We start from the raw sequence: 18,390 nt of genomic DNA, 5'->3' as shown, positions 1-18,390 counted from the left end.
CAATAATGACGAGTTTTCTATGCAAATTTGAAATATCATTACTTTCTTCTTCCTTTCTGGTTGGCATCCCCTCACTTGAGATGACGCCGAATTGATGGCACAGTAACTAAGGCTATATTGCCAGTTAATTTTCGTTTATAGTCCAGTGGACTTTCTTTTCACTTGACTACAAGCGAAAATCTCGCTGTGTGTGTGTGTGTGTGTACGGCTGAAAATCCTTTCTTTCTTGCGAAATACTCGAATTTTCCCCGGACTAACACGATGCAACGTGCTCACCCGTTGAGAGTTTCACCGGAAGTGGAATATCATTACTTAGTCATCACGTACATTGAAATTTATGTTACTGCAGATTGAAATAAAAGTGTTGTCTACAATCGTTTCTTTTGTTTTTGATGTGGGAGAAGCTAAGTGTTTTCAGTTGATTATTGTTTTCTATAAACTGTAAATGAAGTAAATATGAAGTGCACAACATTGTTGTCGAACCGAAACAGTTCGAAAAGTTCAGATCAGATAATTACTTTTATATGGATAGTAATTGAAGAATCCAGCAGAAACTCCTGCGTTCATAGTGGTAGAAATTTGAACTACACGATGGTGATGTTTTTAAAAAAACCAGAGCAGTTTTTAAGTTTCCGGAAAATTTTCGTGATTTTTTAGTTGATGTATAAATTTCATTGGAAAATAATGGACGAATCAGGTAAAAAAAAACGATATTACATTAAAATTCCTAGATCCGGCAAGTGAATCAGATGTTTATAATTAAAAAATTTGTTTCATAAAATACGATTGCTTATAGAAGGTTATGTTGTTTCTTTGAAGAGTTGGAACCGGTGACGGAGAACATTCTTGTTCGCCTTGAAGACATACTTGAATATGTGGGCGATTCTGTTAGGCCGATTAGATAAGGATTAGCCGTATTGAGTGCCAACCACATTGTGTATATAGGCTATACCGGACGATCTAGTGCACATGTTCTTGTTAAAGGATACGTATTGCAAAGCTGGCACCCAGGAGGAATACCACACGAAGTTTCTTCAAAAATTTGTGACAATCATCCGTTATGGGATCTGAATTGCTTATGTAAAGCTGGTACGAGGCGATGTAAACACATTGTGGCCTGTTTGCTGCGGATTAATCAGTAAGAAATATCCTGTTTATCTCTTACTTTATCTCATGGACATAATTTTAGATTCAAAAGACTCGAACACATTTCTTGTACGGATGCAGTACAAGCTTGGGGCTGCTCAAAAATTGAAAAAATAAGTCTATGGGGTGCTAAGCCGATTGCAGACTTATGTTGTGTGAGACACAGGAAATTAATCGTTTGCAGTGATGTTAATATGAAAGAAACGCTGCTGTCAGATGTCCTGATGAAAATATTAGCAGGTAAATCATACTGCAACTTGTATCTAGTTTCAAGGTTAATCAAGTATTTTCTTTTAGTTTCACCGCAGTCTGCAATCAGCAAACACATGATTGGACGTCACACAAATGTAATCGATTTTCGTACCGGCATAAGTTCAAATACTTGTACAAACAATGGTGCATACTGCACCGAGCAGGAACTGAATGCTACTTTTTTGGCGAAAACCTAATCAAAAAATCTAGTGAAAAATACTACTTTCATCAATCAAATCAAAACTTCTACGAAAAATTTGTGTGTGTGACGAAACAACAGATTTTGAATATTGCGATGGAAACTTGTGCACAAAACAACGAAACTTGGAAAGCACAGCGATCTTTGCGTATAACAGCAAGTTCATGCTATGGATTGTATACATACTCTAAGAACTCGAAACCCGATTGGGACACAAAAATACAACAATTTTTAAAACCAAGAAACTTTGAAACGAAATGTATGCGCTATGGAAAGCAAACAGAGGGAAAGGCATTCTTGTGCTATGTACAAAAAAGAAATCCTTTTATGAAAAAGACTGGATTTATTATTAAATACCAGGATCCATGGATAGGAGGTAGTCCAGACGGGTTAAACAGCGTATCAGCGGTTATTTTAGAAATAAAATGTCCAGTTTCAGGACAAGAGCACAGTTTAGATTGGATATTAATAAACTGTTTAGCGACACAACGATATGTGAAGATTGATGAAAATAAAAAATATTACTTAAACAAGAAACATGCATATTACGCACAATGTCAGATTAACATGTATGTTTTGAATTGTAGATTAACAGATTTTATAATTTATTCGGAACAAGAGAATGACTTTGTTAATATAGAGGTTAGTTTTGATGAATGTTTCGTTGTAGAACTATTGCGTGTATTGAAGAAGATTTATTTCTGTGAAATTTTGCCAAAACTGTGTAGAAAATAATGCTACCTTTAAATGTTTTTTAAAGACTAAAAAATTGAAAGAAAATATCCCAGGAAACATCTTTGATTTTAGTGATAATTTTTTTATATGTGATGTATTTATTTTTATAATACCCATTCGATCAGTATGTATTTCTGTATGTATTTATTTGTAATGTGACATCAGAATTTATCATCGCGTAAGATTGGTGCCGATAGATTCACAATTCCACAGATAACCTTCAAGATATCATCAATATGTTTCAATGTACTGGCGTCTAAATTTCGTTGTAGTACTCCGAACTTTTTCATACGAAATATAGCGCGCTCGACGTGGATTCTCGCCTTTGCTAACGATTCATTGAGCAATGCTTTATCTATAGAATATCGCTCTCCTTGCATTATTGGGGGTATGTGTAATCGAATTCCATTCTGCAAACATTCAGATTCAATGGCAAATCCTTTGTCAACCATAATTTCGTCTTCATATTTCGTCAACTTATTCCTGAATTCTTCGTTGTTTAAAATAAATTTATCAGAAGCTTTCCCTGAATATGCACGACAACAGAAACTTATCATTCCAGCTGGTGTAATTCCTATGAGAATTTTTGCGGTACGCTTATGTTTATAATTCGAATAACAGGCGATTCTACAGTTAAGACAGTTAGGGCATCCAATACCCACCTCAGTGCAATCCAGTATACACCGAACGTTGCGAAACTTTTCTTTGAAGCAATGTGGCATGTTCCGACGAATCTCTTCCATTGTCGGCCAATAGATAATAGAATTGAAAACTTCTGATAGTATCTGGATTGTGTGTGAAAAGTAATCTGATGCTGTTGATTGAGAAATACGGAAAAGAGTTGCTAAAGCCGCAAAGGATATATTTTGCTTCAACTTAGACAGTGTAAGAATAACCCGATCAGTGGCATGCATTTTGAATTTTCCGTTGTAAACATTTTCTTCAACATTACTGACCGTTGTACATACGACTTCCAATAAACACAACGATGGTATCCCCGTCCAAATATTTATATCTTTGTCTGTTAGTAACAAGTCACTAAGAATGGTTTCTCTCTTACGTTGCAGTTCTTGAATGGCTTTATTGACATCGGCCGATATATTGCCCTCGTTTTTGTTTCCTTCAACACGCAGACTGTTTAATCTATGGATACTAAATGGAAGCGCTGATAAAATTTTCAACGCTTCAGCCTCTTTTGCGCTAACTGATTTCTCTTCAAAAACACAATAATTCCCCTTTGTTTTTTTCTAATGAGGTTAAAGGTAATTTGCAACTGGGTACAGCTGAATTCTTTAGTATCTTACGTCCTATAGGATGACTGAATTAGTTAATTCAATGTTTTTATTTCGAAATGTAATACCTGGAATATAATCACTCGTGTGAAAGTGCTGGTTGCAAACATAAGAATTTTTGGTAGGATGATGCATTGCTTTGATAGCAACTGTCCAGGCTTTTGAAAATTTTTCGTTTTCCGGAAATTTGTGTAGAAAGATTCCTTTTGAGCTTTTCACTGTACATCCTGGTACAGAACAGAAACGATTGCTTCTAGGTTTTAAATCTTCCTTACAATAATTATGATCTATTTGTATTGTTGTAGGCATATATCGAACTTCCCTTCGGTACAAAGATGGTGTCTTAATATCTCTCACAAATTTTTAGTGGAAATAGCGTTTATCTTCAAATAACGATATCGTACTAGAAATCGACAATATATTATTCAATGAAAGACAAATCCAAATGCAGTATTCATCTATTACCAGTTACGTAATCAGTCAATGAAAAATGCTTCCGACAAATATATATAGAATTTTTCAATACTTCTTCCGATGTGATTCCTAGAAGTGTTAACCATTTCCGGAACGACGATGTCTTTTTCTGAGGAAATTTTTCCATACACCCGACACGCTTGGAAGTACAATCTGTTATGCAACATCCTGGCTGTACCGTTATCTTTTTAGAAGCGGAAGGCAGCTTTAATGTAGGCATTGCGGATAGTTTCAATTTTCTCCTCGTATCTGTAATAGAACATTTTTAATTTATTGCTCGGTGTACGTTCATTCTACTTACTTTCGACAAAATCATCGGACTTGAAATGTTTTTCACAAATAAATTCATCACCATAACCTGTTATTGTCAGATTTTTTTGCCATCGTTTAAATACTTTACTACAGGGCTTGGGAACTCGAAACAACTTATTTCCAGTAGAATGACATCTCGGCACGATACAAAACCGCCTCGGTTCAATATCCTAGGATCGAAAGAATTAAAAAAAAATGAGCATGATAGATCTTTACAGTTGATATTTCAACATCGAAATAAATGCATTTTCAATGCACGAAGAATTACGTATCACTTACCATTTTGAAGTGGATCGATTTTTTTCCACGTTTCAATCTTCCTAACTTTTGAAATTTTCATCAGTCTGGAAAAAATTGCGAAAATTTTTTAAATCCTGGAAAAAATGCACTGCATTGACATTTGTTTTCAAAACACTCACCATCACTACAGCAGCGACGCGGGTGGTCATTTTGCGTTGGATTCTTCAAATGCAATTACAAGCAATTTTTTTTGGTTTGGCTTGGCAACATTGGCCGAGAGGCTTTTCAAATTCATAACAGGGATCAACAACAACAGAGATTTGCAACTAAAAACATTATGTTATCAAGATATCCTGCTCTCACATTTCACGAATTATGTACGATTCAGACGATCCGTCTCCTTCCGTCACAGTCAACCTCCGTCACCGTCAACGTCAACATTAAATAGATGCATTCTTATGGAGCCATTCAAACGGAACGTCACCGTCACGGAACGTGTTGACGGACGGAACATGTAAACGTTCCGCTAAAGAAAGTATTAAACTAATTTTAACGGAAGCTGACGGTGACGGTGACGGAAGAGGGCGGATCGTCTGAATCGTACATAAATCGCAAGCAACATACACCGAAGAAAAAAAAACCTTATAATTTCATAAGTTGTGACTTATAAACCAACACAATTTTGATTTCATTGGAGACGTATGCACACAGACTAACAGACAGGACACTCAAATTAGATTCTTCAATCATTTTAACGGTCATTTCGAATATTCCTTTATTTCGGACAGTACTCACATGTGTCATGATGGCGCCACATTACCCTATCAAAAACATCCTGTCTGTCAGCTAGACGATGTTTATTTTATCATTTACCAACAGAGTTGCCATTCATACAGAATTACCTGTAATGTATTGATTTGTATACGTCCATGCAAATTTCATGCAGGATACAGATTAAATATATACTGCCAAAATTATATACATAATTGTGCTTACTTCTCATCCTCCAACGCAATACAAAATCGAACCCGTTTTGTTACAACATTTACTTGCTTCTGGTCTGCCGCCACTTAATTTCGAGTGAAAACTACCAACACAATAAAAAATTGTCTAGATGAACGACGTTGAGTCAAAAAAAAAAGATTACCTTCCAACATCGCGAAAAAGTTAAATATATTATCAACGTAATCCAATAATTTATTGTGACGATTCATTTTCAAATATTTTGATGAAATCAGGCATCCCTGCAAGCAGCTGATCGGTGTTGACAAACGAGGGGAAACCAACTAGTAAAAAAAATTTTGCAAAACACAAGGGGTGTACAGATAGTAAATAGTTCGCGTAGTACAATATAGGTGGAACTAGTGCATCACGAAAAATTATTTTTATAAGAATTTACTCATACTGTCATGTCTGTTAGTCTGTGGTATGCATTCAGTAAGCACACATGAACTTCATGTCTAATGAAATTCATATCAATGACATATGCATGCCTTAAAACACAATTTATGATTTTTATAACAGTCTACCTTGTGAAAATCTCATTCCTAATAAGAACAATCGATATATATATATATATATATATATATATATATATATATATATATATATATATATATATATATATATATATATATATATATATATATATATATATATATATATATATATAACTAAAAAAACACTTAACATTTTCATAATTCAGAAGTTATTCTTTTCATTATTTATCAATGAAAAAGCACCTACCTACTACAAAAAAAATTCATTTTGTCTGAATAGATTATAATTTCCTATTTCGTGGATAGAAAATGATGAATTTCCACATATTGGGATTTTTTAGAAATCTTTCCAAAGGATATATTTAAGTCATGTGAAAACAAGTCCGGACAAGAGCTTTCGATTTCTGGATGTATTTTTTTCTCCACAATCGCAATATTTTCCAATTGTTGTGTCATGCATAAACAAAGTGTTACTATCATGAAGTAAAATAATGAATAGAGACTTACATTTCTTTTCCTCCAATCCGCAATCCAATTAAAAACAATTTCTGAAAGAACGGGATGTTTTTAAGCCATCATCTCCAAATACGATCAACTCTATCAATTGTAATTTCGAGTTATGAAAAGCAATCGTCATGACTTATTACACTCATACCTACATTTATACATTAATCATAAGTCTACCTCACGAACTTCATAAGTATGATTTCCATATGGTAACATAGCGAAATATCATAAGTGTTTCTTATGGATTTCCCGGGTTGGCGGTTCAATGCATAGGGCGCTGGTCTTACAAACCAGTTGTCGTATGTTCGAGCCCCGACCTGGAAGGATTCGTAGTGTCAGTAGAATCGTAGCACTAGCCATGCAATGGTTCTGTACACTCTGAATCGGCTGCGAAGTCTGTTGAAACAGAAGGTCAAATTCCACTACAGGAATCTAATACCAACACTGAAATGAAAATCTTATTTATATTCATTAGAATTGTCATATGAATCATATGCACAATATAATTTATAGAAGTTATATCACAGACTAACAGACAGGACACTCAAATTTGATTCTTCAATCATTTTAACGGTCATTTCGAATATTCCATTATTTGGGACAGTACTCACATGTGTCATGATGGCGCCACGTTACCCTATCAAAAACATCATGTCTGTCATCTAGACTGTCTTTATTTTTTTCATTTACCAACAGAGTTGCCATTCATACAGAATTACCTGTAATGTATTGATTTGTATACGTCCATGCGAATTTCATGCAGGATACAGATTTAATACATATTGCCAAAGATAAACTGAAGATTACAATGTTCCATACGTTTCATTGAAAAATGTTGGGTCAGTAATCGTGAACCAGTTGGTTCAGTAATAATGTAATTTTATTGACCCTCCGTTAACAAGCGTCGACTAGTTCCGACAAAATGCCATGGAAACAATACAAGTTAGAAAGGAAGCACACATATGTTTACATTCAGCATATAATGATTTCTTGCCACAACTGATGCTTCATGGGATGAGGCTATAACAAACTAAATAAATTCTAGACAATGGTTCTAAGTAGTTTTCACTTTCTTATTCTAAGAATCACTGATATAAAGCGAAATTTCTCAATATCGTTCATACTGTAACTTGATATTTTTCCAAACATAAACAATCATTGTCATAGTTACGACGCATCTAGTGATCAGACACTTGTTGTTTTGCTTCAAAATACTCAAATTGACAGTGAACCGAGCTCATCGAGGGGTCCTATTCAAATGATACCTAAGAAATCGCAGACTACTCTATCTTGAGTTTATCTTTGATATTGCCTAAACTATATACATAATTGCGCCTACTTCTCATCCTCCAACTCAATAAAAAATCGAACCCGTTTTGTTACAATATTTACTTGCTTCTGGTCTGCCGCCACTTAATTTCGGGTGAAAACTACCAACACAATAAAAAATAGTCTAGATGAACAAATTTGAGTCGAATAAATGGTTACCCTCCAACATCAAGAAAAAGTTAAATATATTATCAACGTAATCCAATAAATCATTGTGACGATTCATTTTCAAATATTTTGATGAAATCAGGCATCCCTGCAAGCAGCTGATCGGTGTTGACAAACGAGGGGAAACCAACTAGTAAAAAAACTTTTACATAACACAAGGGGTGTACAGATAGTAAATAGTTCGCGCAGTACAATATAGGTGGAACTAGTGCATCACGAAAAATAATTTTTATTAGAATTTACTCATACTGTCATGTCTGTTAGTCTGTGGTTATATGGAAACCTATAATCGTTATTTAAAGTGTACGTTAAATGTAAATAGACTTTACCATAATGAAAATTATAAGAATATCACAAATAACTTATATGAAAATCCGATGAAACCTCACACGTTACATAATTTATATTCATTGGATGTGTCATATAAATCGTATGTAAATGATTTTCCATTAAAGATATATGACAACTTATGAATTAATGGAACTCTATATAAAATCTAACTGATGTTCAATAAATTTTATATCTTAATAATCTTTATGATATATATTAAGAATACCATATACAAATTATGCGAAAAGTCGATAAAACTTAAGCCAATATAATTTTAATATTCATTACATTTTTCTATAGATTGCAGGCTTATTATATTTAATAAAAGTCATATGAAAACTTATAACCTTTATTGAAAGCGTATATAAAATCTGCAAAAAGGAAGAGAAAGGTACGCTGCTTTCTTAAGTTGAAGAAAATAGCAAGTTTTATTGCGATAATATTTCAACTTAGACATATAAGGGAGTTTGTTTTTACGAAAACATATGCGTGAATAGTACTGCATGAAGCTGAAGAAAGAGTTGTGTCCTCGATATTCATCATATCATATAACTTCAACAAACAGTTTTTTAGGAAGTTGTCAATGTTATTTGAAATAGCTCATTCAACTTCGTTCAAGGATATGCTCTAACGGACCATGAAATAAATATCCGGTACGTTTCATTACTCTGTCTATCTAGTAAGAGGATTTAATTTTTTGATTTTCAGTTTCGGGATCCCACTTCTCCTCCACAAATATGAGGAGGTGCTCCCTTACGGAACTGACCGCTAGTATAGCCTAAATCCTCAAAAAGTAGAAGTTTGCGATTATCTGCTATACGTAGTGCATCTGATTCGTCTGGTAACAGTCAATATCAGATGAAATCAGTCAGTTCCAAAGAAGTAAGTGTAGTTTAAATATTAAAATAAAATTATATTATGAAACGCTTTATATACGAAAAATATAACAAGAAGTTTTTGATAATTATTTTTATTGTAGTTTTCGATTCCCATAAACACCATTATCCCAGTACTTTTAACTTGAATCTTGAACTGGTAAAACCTACATCAAAAGTTATATATGAATTTAAAAAAATACTCCTATGATATAGATGGACCTATCTCTATAAATTTGAAGTGAATATAATATGCGTTTCATGAATTCTTCCAATTTATGTTGGGTGGATATCTAGTAATAGTTACAAGGCACGCCAATAAATTTGACTCAGGCTGGAAATTTCATTCATTATATGACAACCTTGTAGAAATAACGTTAAGAAAAGTTTCATGTATCAAAAGTTTATCATATGTATTTGACATGATGTTGAATACACCTTGTAGCTATCATTGAAAATGCTTATAGTGAAAAATCATTAGAATATCATATAATGTGAAGAAGAAAATTTGGCTCAGTGCAGGGAATCGATTGGGCACTCTAAATAAATATACACTGATTTTTTTTTCTCAACAATTACAAAATAATCCGAACAAGTTAAATGAAAAAAGCATGGTTTTAATTTTTTTTCATAATTTTTATTTTAAAGCTGTTATTAAAACCTACAGATTGATGGCTATCCCATCCGTGCCTTTTGAAAAATGAAGAAGTTACAGCTAAAACAGGTTACGGGACTCGTAATTCGGAAACCGTTCATCGTACAAAAATGGCGTCCAGGAAGAAATTGTAGGGAATCAATAGGACACTCAAAAAAAATATACACTGAAAATTATGGATTTATCCGTACATCTACGGATTTCTATCTTTTCTACGGATCTACGGATGAATCATACAAAATCTATGGATTTAGCATTATTTTACCAGTAATCTCCTGATCTAGAATTATATCTCTTGATATAATAGGAAAATAATTAAATATTGTTATATCGTCTGCATATTTTTTTTGCTTGTTCAATTAAAATTGTAATCATGCATCTATTAGCCATCGATCTGTCATTATTGGAAGCCTGCCTTTGTGGATTAGAGCTTGAAGCTATTAAGTTTATGTAAATGCACTAGTATAAGAACACTTGAAACTAAATCTACGGATTTGACTTCAACGAAAAGTGGCATCACTGCACGTAAGAGAAGCAATATACGATTGAGCAAAAGCGGGCACTTTTGCATGTGAACTCTTAAGCGATAGACGTACATCTCTAACAGCGCTGCCAACTATACCGATTTCTCGGTATTTATACCGATTTTTGGACTCGATACAGGAATACAGATATGCTCTCTCAAAATACCGATATTTCAATTTTCATACAGATAAATACCGATTTTCAGTTTTTGTGTTGGATTCCATAGGGTTAAACCAGGTCGAGCCACCTTTTTTTTGGTCGCAAAATCAGTTTCCGCACTAAATCGATGTTTGATTTTTCCAGAAAGATATTGTACAGATAGATTTTTTCGCCAAATACAGATTTTTGGAAAAAACAGTTGACAGCACTGATCTCTAATCCGAAATCATCAAGGACATAACAGTCAAAAGGGGGGTGGGGATTCAAGGGAGGGAGGGGATTCAAATGGTGAGGAAGGTGCAAAAATTTGAAAGAAAAGTCAAGTTATTTGCACTTTTATATAAAAACTACTCTATTGCTCATGGAACTTACTGTTGAAAAATCTTCCATGGGAGGGTTTAAAACCCACCTACTTTCGAAACAGTTCAATCCGCACAAAAAAGGATATAAACACTCGAAAAATAAACAAAAATTTCAGCTTCAAGCCTATTAGGTTTTGCACGATGACGACACAAATGAACTGCCGATGAATCAAGTTCATCTTTGACAGTTGCAGTGTACTTGTTTTGTTTTGCGACTGCATGTTAAAAATTGAAAAATGACGAAAAAGTGCCTGTTAAAAACGGAATCTACAGAGAAAATAAATAAAAAGATTGCCCTGTATGTGTTTCCAGCTTCAAGGAGTGATATATGTATGAATCAGTTGAGTGTGAAGCGACTTGCAATTTTTACATTCCAACGATGAACTTATAAACTGTAAACAAGTACACGTCGACTGTCAAAAAAAGTTCATTTTGTGAGGTTATGGCATGCTCGTGCAAAACCTAATTGTATGCAGATGACAGTCGTGCCACCGGAAGAAATAAGTACGAAATTTTCAAAACAGATTTTATGACTATTTGAACTCGTAGCCGTAAACACTTATTACGAGCATGTCGGTGTGGAGGATGTAAATATAAAATATATAAATATAAATCTTAGGTCAGCTTTATAAAAAAAAGGAATGAATAAATGAATAAATAAATGTTCGAATGCTTCTGTTAATCGTCTTAACACCTAAATGACCTAAGATTTATATTTATATATTTTATATTTACATCCTCCACAGTCGGTTCTTTTTGATTTCGATTAGAGAAGTTTTAACTTTAAGGTCATTCGGCTCGTCGGGCCAGAAAAACTTTCTGACCCTATGTACGGGGTTGGGAATCGAACCCAAATGGGCAGCATGAAAGACATCGAGTAACCCATCATGCTATACCCGTCCCCATGTCGATTCTGGAAACAGACTGTCAAAAATTCCAACATGAAACTTGCATCGTTTTATCATGAAATGTTAATGAGAAAGGATCGCATTTGGTTACCTTACGGTAGTCGTATTAGTTTCAAAGGTTGATTTTCTTTTATTTCTTCTTCCAGTTTCGATTAATCCATTACTTTTGAATCGTTTCATGTCTTGTCCCTACATATGTTTAGTCTAGAGTAGAGTGACTATAATCAGAGTGACGACAGTTGTTCGTTTGGAATGATCTGTCAATTCAATGTAAAGCTAATGGAATGTTTTGAATTGTTGCCAACATTACGGTTGAGAAGTCGCCACTCTGGTTATAGGTACTCTAGTCTAGAGTGCCTATACCAGAGTTACGACTTCTCATCCGTAATGTTGGCAACAATTCATTTAATTCAAAATATTGGCAGTGTCTTTAGCTTTACATTGTAATTGACAGGTCGTTTGTAACTGGAAGCTGTAGAGTGCCTATAACCAGAGTGACGACATCTCATCCGTAATGTTGGCAACAATTCAAAACATTCCATTAGCTTTACATTGAATTGACAGGTCATTTGCTCGTTTGGAACTGGGAGCTGTCATTCCAAACGAACAGCTGTCGCCACTCTGATTATAGTCACTCTAGGAAGCTGTCATTCCAAACGAAAAGCTGTCGTCACTCTGGTCATAGGCACTCTAGTTTAGTCGTTACCCTTTGAATAGAAAAGTTGTTAGTAAGAAACTATTCTACTTTGTCTGCACCAAATCCAACAGAATTAGAATTTATAACAAATTTCAACACTGGTTTTTAGGGTCATCTTGTAGCGGTAACCATTGATTGATTTTGATATATTGATTTCGGATATTTTTACACAAACATAACAGTAATCTAATAATCACGTCATTATAAGGAAATAAACTTTATTTCTGGAATTTGTGCATCAGCATAGCTTTACAGGTGGCGATTTTAAAAGAAGATCTGGGATTTAGCAGATTAAGTATACTTTCTTGATTATTTAGCGTGCACTTCATGTTTGGAATAATGTTGTGATTGTAGTAGTCTAAATGTGAATGTTGAAAAATAAACAAAAACTGTGTACGATGTTACCTTAATATCTATATTTGAAATTTTTAAGGTGCGCCAGCTTCAATTTCACTGGCTGGTACATCTGGTTCTTCGTCATTATAGATGTTTTCAGCCATTTGCCACACTTGCATAATGTTATCCTCTGAAACTGAGCAGATGACCCACGGCTCATTCGGGTTCCACGAGAAATCCGAAATTTTAGCTGTATGTCCACCATGAATGAACAACAATTCAGGTGGACCATCTTCTGTATCCTCAGCGCTCTGTTCCTCACCAATTTTGGATAAATCCCATACGTGTAAACGGCGGTCTGTACCCGATGATGCTAAAATGGTATCATTATGTGGCGACCACTGAACCTGGAAAATTTCGTCCTTGTGCGACTCGAATGAATGCAATTTAAGTTTCAGGTTGCGAAGGTCCCACAACGCGACTGTTTTATCTGCTGAACCCGTAGCCAGGATAAACTCAGAGTAAGGATTGAAGCTAAGACAATTGACCTCGGCTGTGTGAGCATCGACCGTGTGCGATGGTTTCGAAGTGTTATTACAACGAGTATCCCAAATCATAAGCTTCTGGTCATCCGCCACAGAACCAAATAAGGATTCGTGCAATAAATGCCATGCGACATCTTCAACAACAGCAGTATGTCCAGTGAAAATGTTTTTCGCATCGATTATTCGATGTTCTTTTGGAGTAGCGTTGATATCCCACAAGCAAATAGTATGATCATCGCTGGCAGACAACAAATACCCATTAAGGTTTGGATTCCATGACAAGCCGTAGCCTTCTTTCTGGTGTCCTCTAAGACGCAAATCTGGATGACATTCTCCACTAGGTTCAGGTTTGCTGGGATGTTTAGTGTAGTCAAACACGAGGACATCACTAGACGGCGTTTTAGTAGCAATCACACAAGGATTCTGCGGCATGTATCTGGCCCTATTTACTTCTCCTTCGTGGTTAATCTTGATTTCTATTTCAATTTTCCCGGAGACTGATCCAAATCCGCCAAACTCACCCTTTTCGTTGTCATAATGACTGGCATCGAATTGGGCATCTTCGTTTGGCAGCTGCACACTAGCAATCAGCAGATGATTCTGTTCATCAGAGGTATGCGTACCTAAAATCAGTCTATGGACGGAGTAATCCTTGCCTTCCGGTTTAGTCACATCCGGCAACCATTGAGCAGTCAATGACGGCCATTCCAGCGCATGAGTCATTACAAGGTCGTACAGAAAAGGTGTATTCTTCTTCCATATCTTGTACTCTTCATTAATGACCCGTTCTTCAACCGCATCATCAAAGGCTTCAGCTGAAATAATTGTCGGAAATTTAGTTATATATTAATTTAATTGTCTCATTATCAATACACTTACCTCCGTCTCCGCGATCTGCCATTTCAACGTGTAGCTTTTCTATTTGATCAATCACCCGCCAAATTTCACAGCTTGTTGAAAACAGAACAACTTCTGCTACCTTCCTTCTTTATCTCGTTTGTAGGTGTTAGTGGAGTCAGACACGCCGCTTGTGAATAGAAAAAATTAAGATGAAATTAACGCTAAAAAATCAAATTGCCGCACAACTTTCAAGCTATCTATGTGCCTGTTTGCTATCACTGTTATATCACAATCGAAAATGCACAATTGGAGAACATTTTACATTAGAAAATAGAACAATTTCAAACCTTCTAACAAGACCCTTCTTTGCGTTATTTGATCCGGCGCTTTTATCTTCTCTGCTGTTTGGCTGCGTAATGTGCTGTCAACTTTATACTTACATGATTAGGAAAAGTTACTCAAAAATCAGTAAGATCCTACTTGATTAGGCTTGGTTGCCAGACGGCTGGTTCACGACTACCTGCGGACAAAACATGGCTGGCTGCCGCACCCCTGCCAGACATAAGTCTAAAATGATACAACCGTATCCGCCAGGATTTCGCTTCATCAGCGGCCCTTACACGAGCATTAAAAATGTCATTTTAAATGATGACTAAGTAATAGCGGCCCTTACACGAGCATTAAAAATGTCATTTTAAATGATGACTAAGTAATAGCGGCCCTTACACGAGCATTAAAAATGTCATTTTAAATGATGACTAAGTAATAGCGGCCCTTACACGAGCATTAAAAATGTCATTTTAAATGATGACTAAGTAATGATGTATTTCAAATTTGTTAGAAATCTCGTCATTAGTGCACCATTACACGTTCATTAAAATGATATTATTTTTTTGTAATGACATTTTTAATGACTCGTGTAAGGGCCGCTAATGATGTATTTCAAATTTGTTAGAAATTTCGTCATTAGTGCACCATTACACGTTCATTAAAATGATATTATTTTTTAGTAATGACATTTTTAATGACTCGTGTAAGGGCCGCTAATGATGTATTTCAAATTTGTTAGAAATTTCGTCATTAGTGCACCATTACACGTTCATTAAAATGATATTATTTTTAGTAATGACATTTTTAATGACTCGTGTAAGGGCCGCTATCGGTTCTGAGGGAGACATGGCTGTCATCCATTTGTCATACTGCTTGCAGCCAAAATGATCAAAACCCGAGGGGGATGATAGTGTTGAGTTAAATCCGATTTGGAATGAGAAGGTAGTCTTGTGACGAAAACTCTCATCAAAAGACGCCCGAATAAAAAATATTGTAGAAAAACAATACGATTTGTTGTTACAAAACCTTCCACAATTTAGTTTTGACCATTGAAAAATATTTTAATGTATTGTTTTACACTATTCGTTTGAAATGAAAAAAATCATGTCAAGATACAATAAATGTGTATTGTAACCCATAGATCTAATTGTGAATCAATTGTTTATGCTGTAAAATCAATGATTTATTTTTTTACGGGCGTTCAAAACGTCAAAATTCTCCGAAATGCAAATTATTCTATATTATTGCAAATTAGAGATCATATATCTACTTTCATCTCTATACTAAAGGCACATATCTTAATTGAAAGAAATAATTGACAGGTCCTCAACAATGTTCTGTCTGCCAAATTGAACGTTTTTATGTGCAAACTTTTCTCTAGTTCAATGTGAAACAATATTGTTAACTAAGAAGGATTAAGGGAAAAGAGTGTATTCAGATTATTTACTATTAAAATTTTGGCTCCTAGAATCGGAGGTTCAGAGTTCCCGAGCGATGTCGTTAGCTCGCGTTTTGATTTGAAAAATTTCTTGGTGTTCGTAGGATCGTATCTTTGGCCATTTAGTCAAGTTCCGCACCGGATTGTATTACCCGCCAGCTTCAATTTACTTTGCTTTGCTTCAAATTCTGACTAGTAAGATTGTCTATCAGTATTTGGTCCAATTCGGTTTTATTAATAATTTTAATGTCAGTAATTTACACCCGGATTTAACATTTTTGGTCGTTCGTCGGTAATTTTATTGACCCTCAGTTAATAAGCGTCGACTAGTTCCGACAAAATGCCATGGAAACAATACAAGTTATGAAGAAAGCAAGCATATCTGCACTTGACGATTTCTTGTACCAACTTACTTTAATGCTTCATGGGATGATGCAATAAAAACTAAATAAATTCTAGGCTATGGTTCTAAGTAGTTTTTACTTTCTTATTTGAAGAAGCACTGGATATGACGCAATTAGTTCAATATCGTTCATACTGTAACTTGACATTGTCTCAAACATAAAATATCATTGCCATAGTTACGATGCATCTAGCGATCGGACGCTTGTTGTTTTGCGTCAAAGGACTGAAACTGACAGTGAACCGAGCTCATCGAGGGGTCCTATTCAAATGATACATAAGAAATCGCGTACCACTCCAACTTGAGTTTATCTTTGGAAAAATCATGTTGGTCTTAAAACCAAGATCAAGAGATTACAGCTTACGCAAAATGTACTGTCCTGAAATGGAAGGAATGTTTGACATAGTTCTTTTTACCTAAGAAAACAAGATCGATAAAATCTTGTGCCATTTTGTCCTTGACAATGTTCAAAGTTTTATTACATATACGGCAAGAGAGCTAGGCCGACGACACGACCAGACACTCCGAAGAAAAATCAGCAATAAAACTGTTCGCTAACGATTCACCGTCAGTTACCACAAATCTAGCGACCCCTTGTAAATGATAAAAATAATCTTCTCGAGCAACACTGTTTAAGTTGCTATGGACTAGTTACCAAGGAACCCCAAAACAAATAAACATGTTTTGAAAGCGGTGGAATAGTTCTATTAGTGTTAAACTTTGTCCAAATTAAGCAGAAATGCATTTAAATGAACTCGATTTTCGGAATTTAATCGAAATATGGATGAAACCAACGAACGAGGACAATGATCTGCTTCCAGCGATTCATCCGTACACTTCAACTGCTAGCTTTTCTGGGCAATAGGATTCGGTGTAATATGCCGGTGTCAAAATTGTTGGTTGATTGCGCAGCAGTGGAAACAGTATTTCACCTTGTTGGCCACTATTCGAGGATTACTAGAGGAATTCCACAAAGAAATCATTTTACCGTACGTTATGCAGGTACCGCAGAGCACTAGCCTCGCTCAGCTCGTTGTCGGTCATTTCCATGTCTTCCTTCTCACACAACGGTTTCAAGTCAAGACCTGAATTTTGAACTTGGCTTTATAAAAGACATAACTCATACTCCTCAATTTTTACATTCCGCTCGAGTCAGGTAAATCCATTAAAATGTTCCGTAATATAACAACCGATCTGAAATTTATTTTGTTTACATTCATCTTGCCTTCGATATGCAGTAACCAAGGTTATGGTGACTGTTATTCAAAATCAATAAATATATCAACTTGTGCTGCCAGTTTAAAAAAATTCACTAGCGTTTTCGATTTGACATTTCCAGTTACTGAGGGGTAGTTAAATTTACGATACAGTTTTGATAGACGAGTGGCAGGTCGTGTCGTCGGCTAGGCCATTACTTATAACTTTAAATTTGGCATGCATGTCACACCAAATTATAAATGATATGTGTTTTGGAATGTCTTATGGCATAGATGGATATTTTAAATATTTCGAAAATATATTTATAATATAATATAATATTTTAGCTACTTCTTTTGCCAGTATTGAATCGGTAGTTTCAAATCCTCTCGTGAGTTTTGTAAGAAAACGTTATCCGGACACACCAATGGATAGATTTTGTTTCCCGCTTTGTGGAATCGAACTAGTTATTTCCGAAATTTGGATCCAAAATCATTCCTAGTAAAGCGAATCAATCAGTGAATTTAATGTGGTCTTTCATGCCCACAATTTAATACAAATTACATAAATCGAATAAAAGGGTTAATTGGTTCACAGGATTTATGTAGTAATTAACTTTAGTGAGAGATAGAGTAGA

At 35.0% G+C, this 18,390-nt stretch overlaps 1 protein-coding gene and 2 long non-coding RNA genes across 5 annotated transcripts; 1 reads left to right on the top strand and 2 right to left on the bottom strand.

Moving 5' to 3' along the window:
• Nucleotides 1-49: 49 nt before the first annotated feature.
• Nucleotides 50-2,383, top strand: LOC131432160 (uncharacterized). The gene is made up of 4 exons (XR_009229799.1): nt 50-697; nt 820-1,138; nt 1,190-1,386; nt 1,444-2,383. It is a non-coding gene; the product is annotated as an uncharacterized LOC131432160 (long non-coding RNA).
• A 478-nt stretch (nt 2,384-2,861) lies between these two features.
• LOC131432161 (uncharacterized) lies at nt 2,862-4,964 on the bottom strand. Of its 3 annotated transcripts, XR_009229802.1 has the most exons (6): nt 4,830-4,964; nt 4,690-4,754; nt 4,400-4,580; nt 4,090-4,347; nt 3,693-4,027; nt 2,862-3,639 (listed from the first exon to the last, which is right to left on the bottom strand). It is a non-coding gene; the product is annotated as an uncharacterized LOC131432161 (long non-coding RNA). The 3 variants fall into 3 exon arrangements; XR_009229800.1 differs by having other exon boundaries at nt 2,862-4,027; nt 4,830-4,961; XR_009229801.1 differs by lacking the exon at nt 4,830-4,964 and having other exon boundaries at nt 2,862-4,027; nt 4,690-4,813.
• Nucleotides 4,965-12,849: 7,885 nt separating this feature from the next.
• Nucleotides 12,850-14,809, bottom strand: LOC131430825 (chromatin assembly factor 1 p55 subunit). The gene is made up of 3 exons (XM_058596038.1): nt 14,733-14,809; nt 14,425-14,572; nt 12,850-14,360 (listed from the first exon to the last, which is right to left on the bottom strand). Exons 2-3 carry the CDS (start codon nt 14,444-14,446, stop codon nt 13,093-13,095), a joined length of 1,290 nt encoding a protein of 429 aa, XP_058452021.1. The 5' UTR covers nt 14,447-14,572; nt 14,733-14,809; the 3' UTR covers nt 12,850-13,092.
• Nucleotides 14,810-18,390: the final 3,581 nt, after the last annotated feature.

The sequence above is a fragment of the Malaya genurostris genome, chromosome 2, assembly GCF_030247185.1.
Source record: "Malaya genurostris strain Urasoe2022 chromosome 2, Malgen_1.1, whole genome shotgun sequence".
In the NCBI taxonomy this organism is placed as follows: domain Eukaryota; kingdom Metazoa; phylum Arthropoda; class Insecta; order Diptera; family Culicidae; genus Malaya; species Malaya genurostris.
This window is presented reverse-complemented; position numbering and strand designations above follow the sequence as displayed.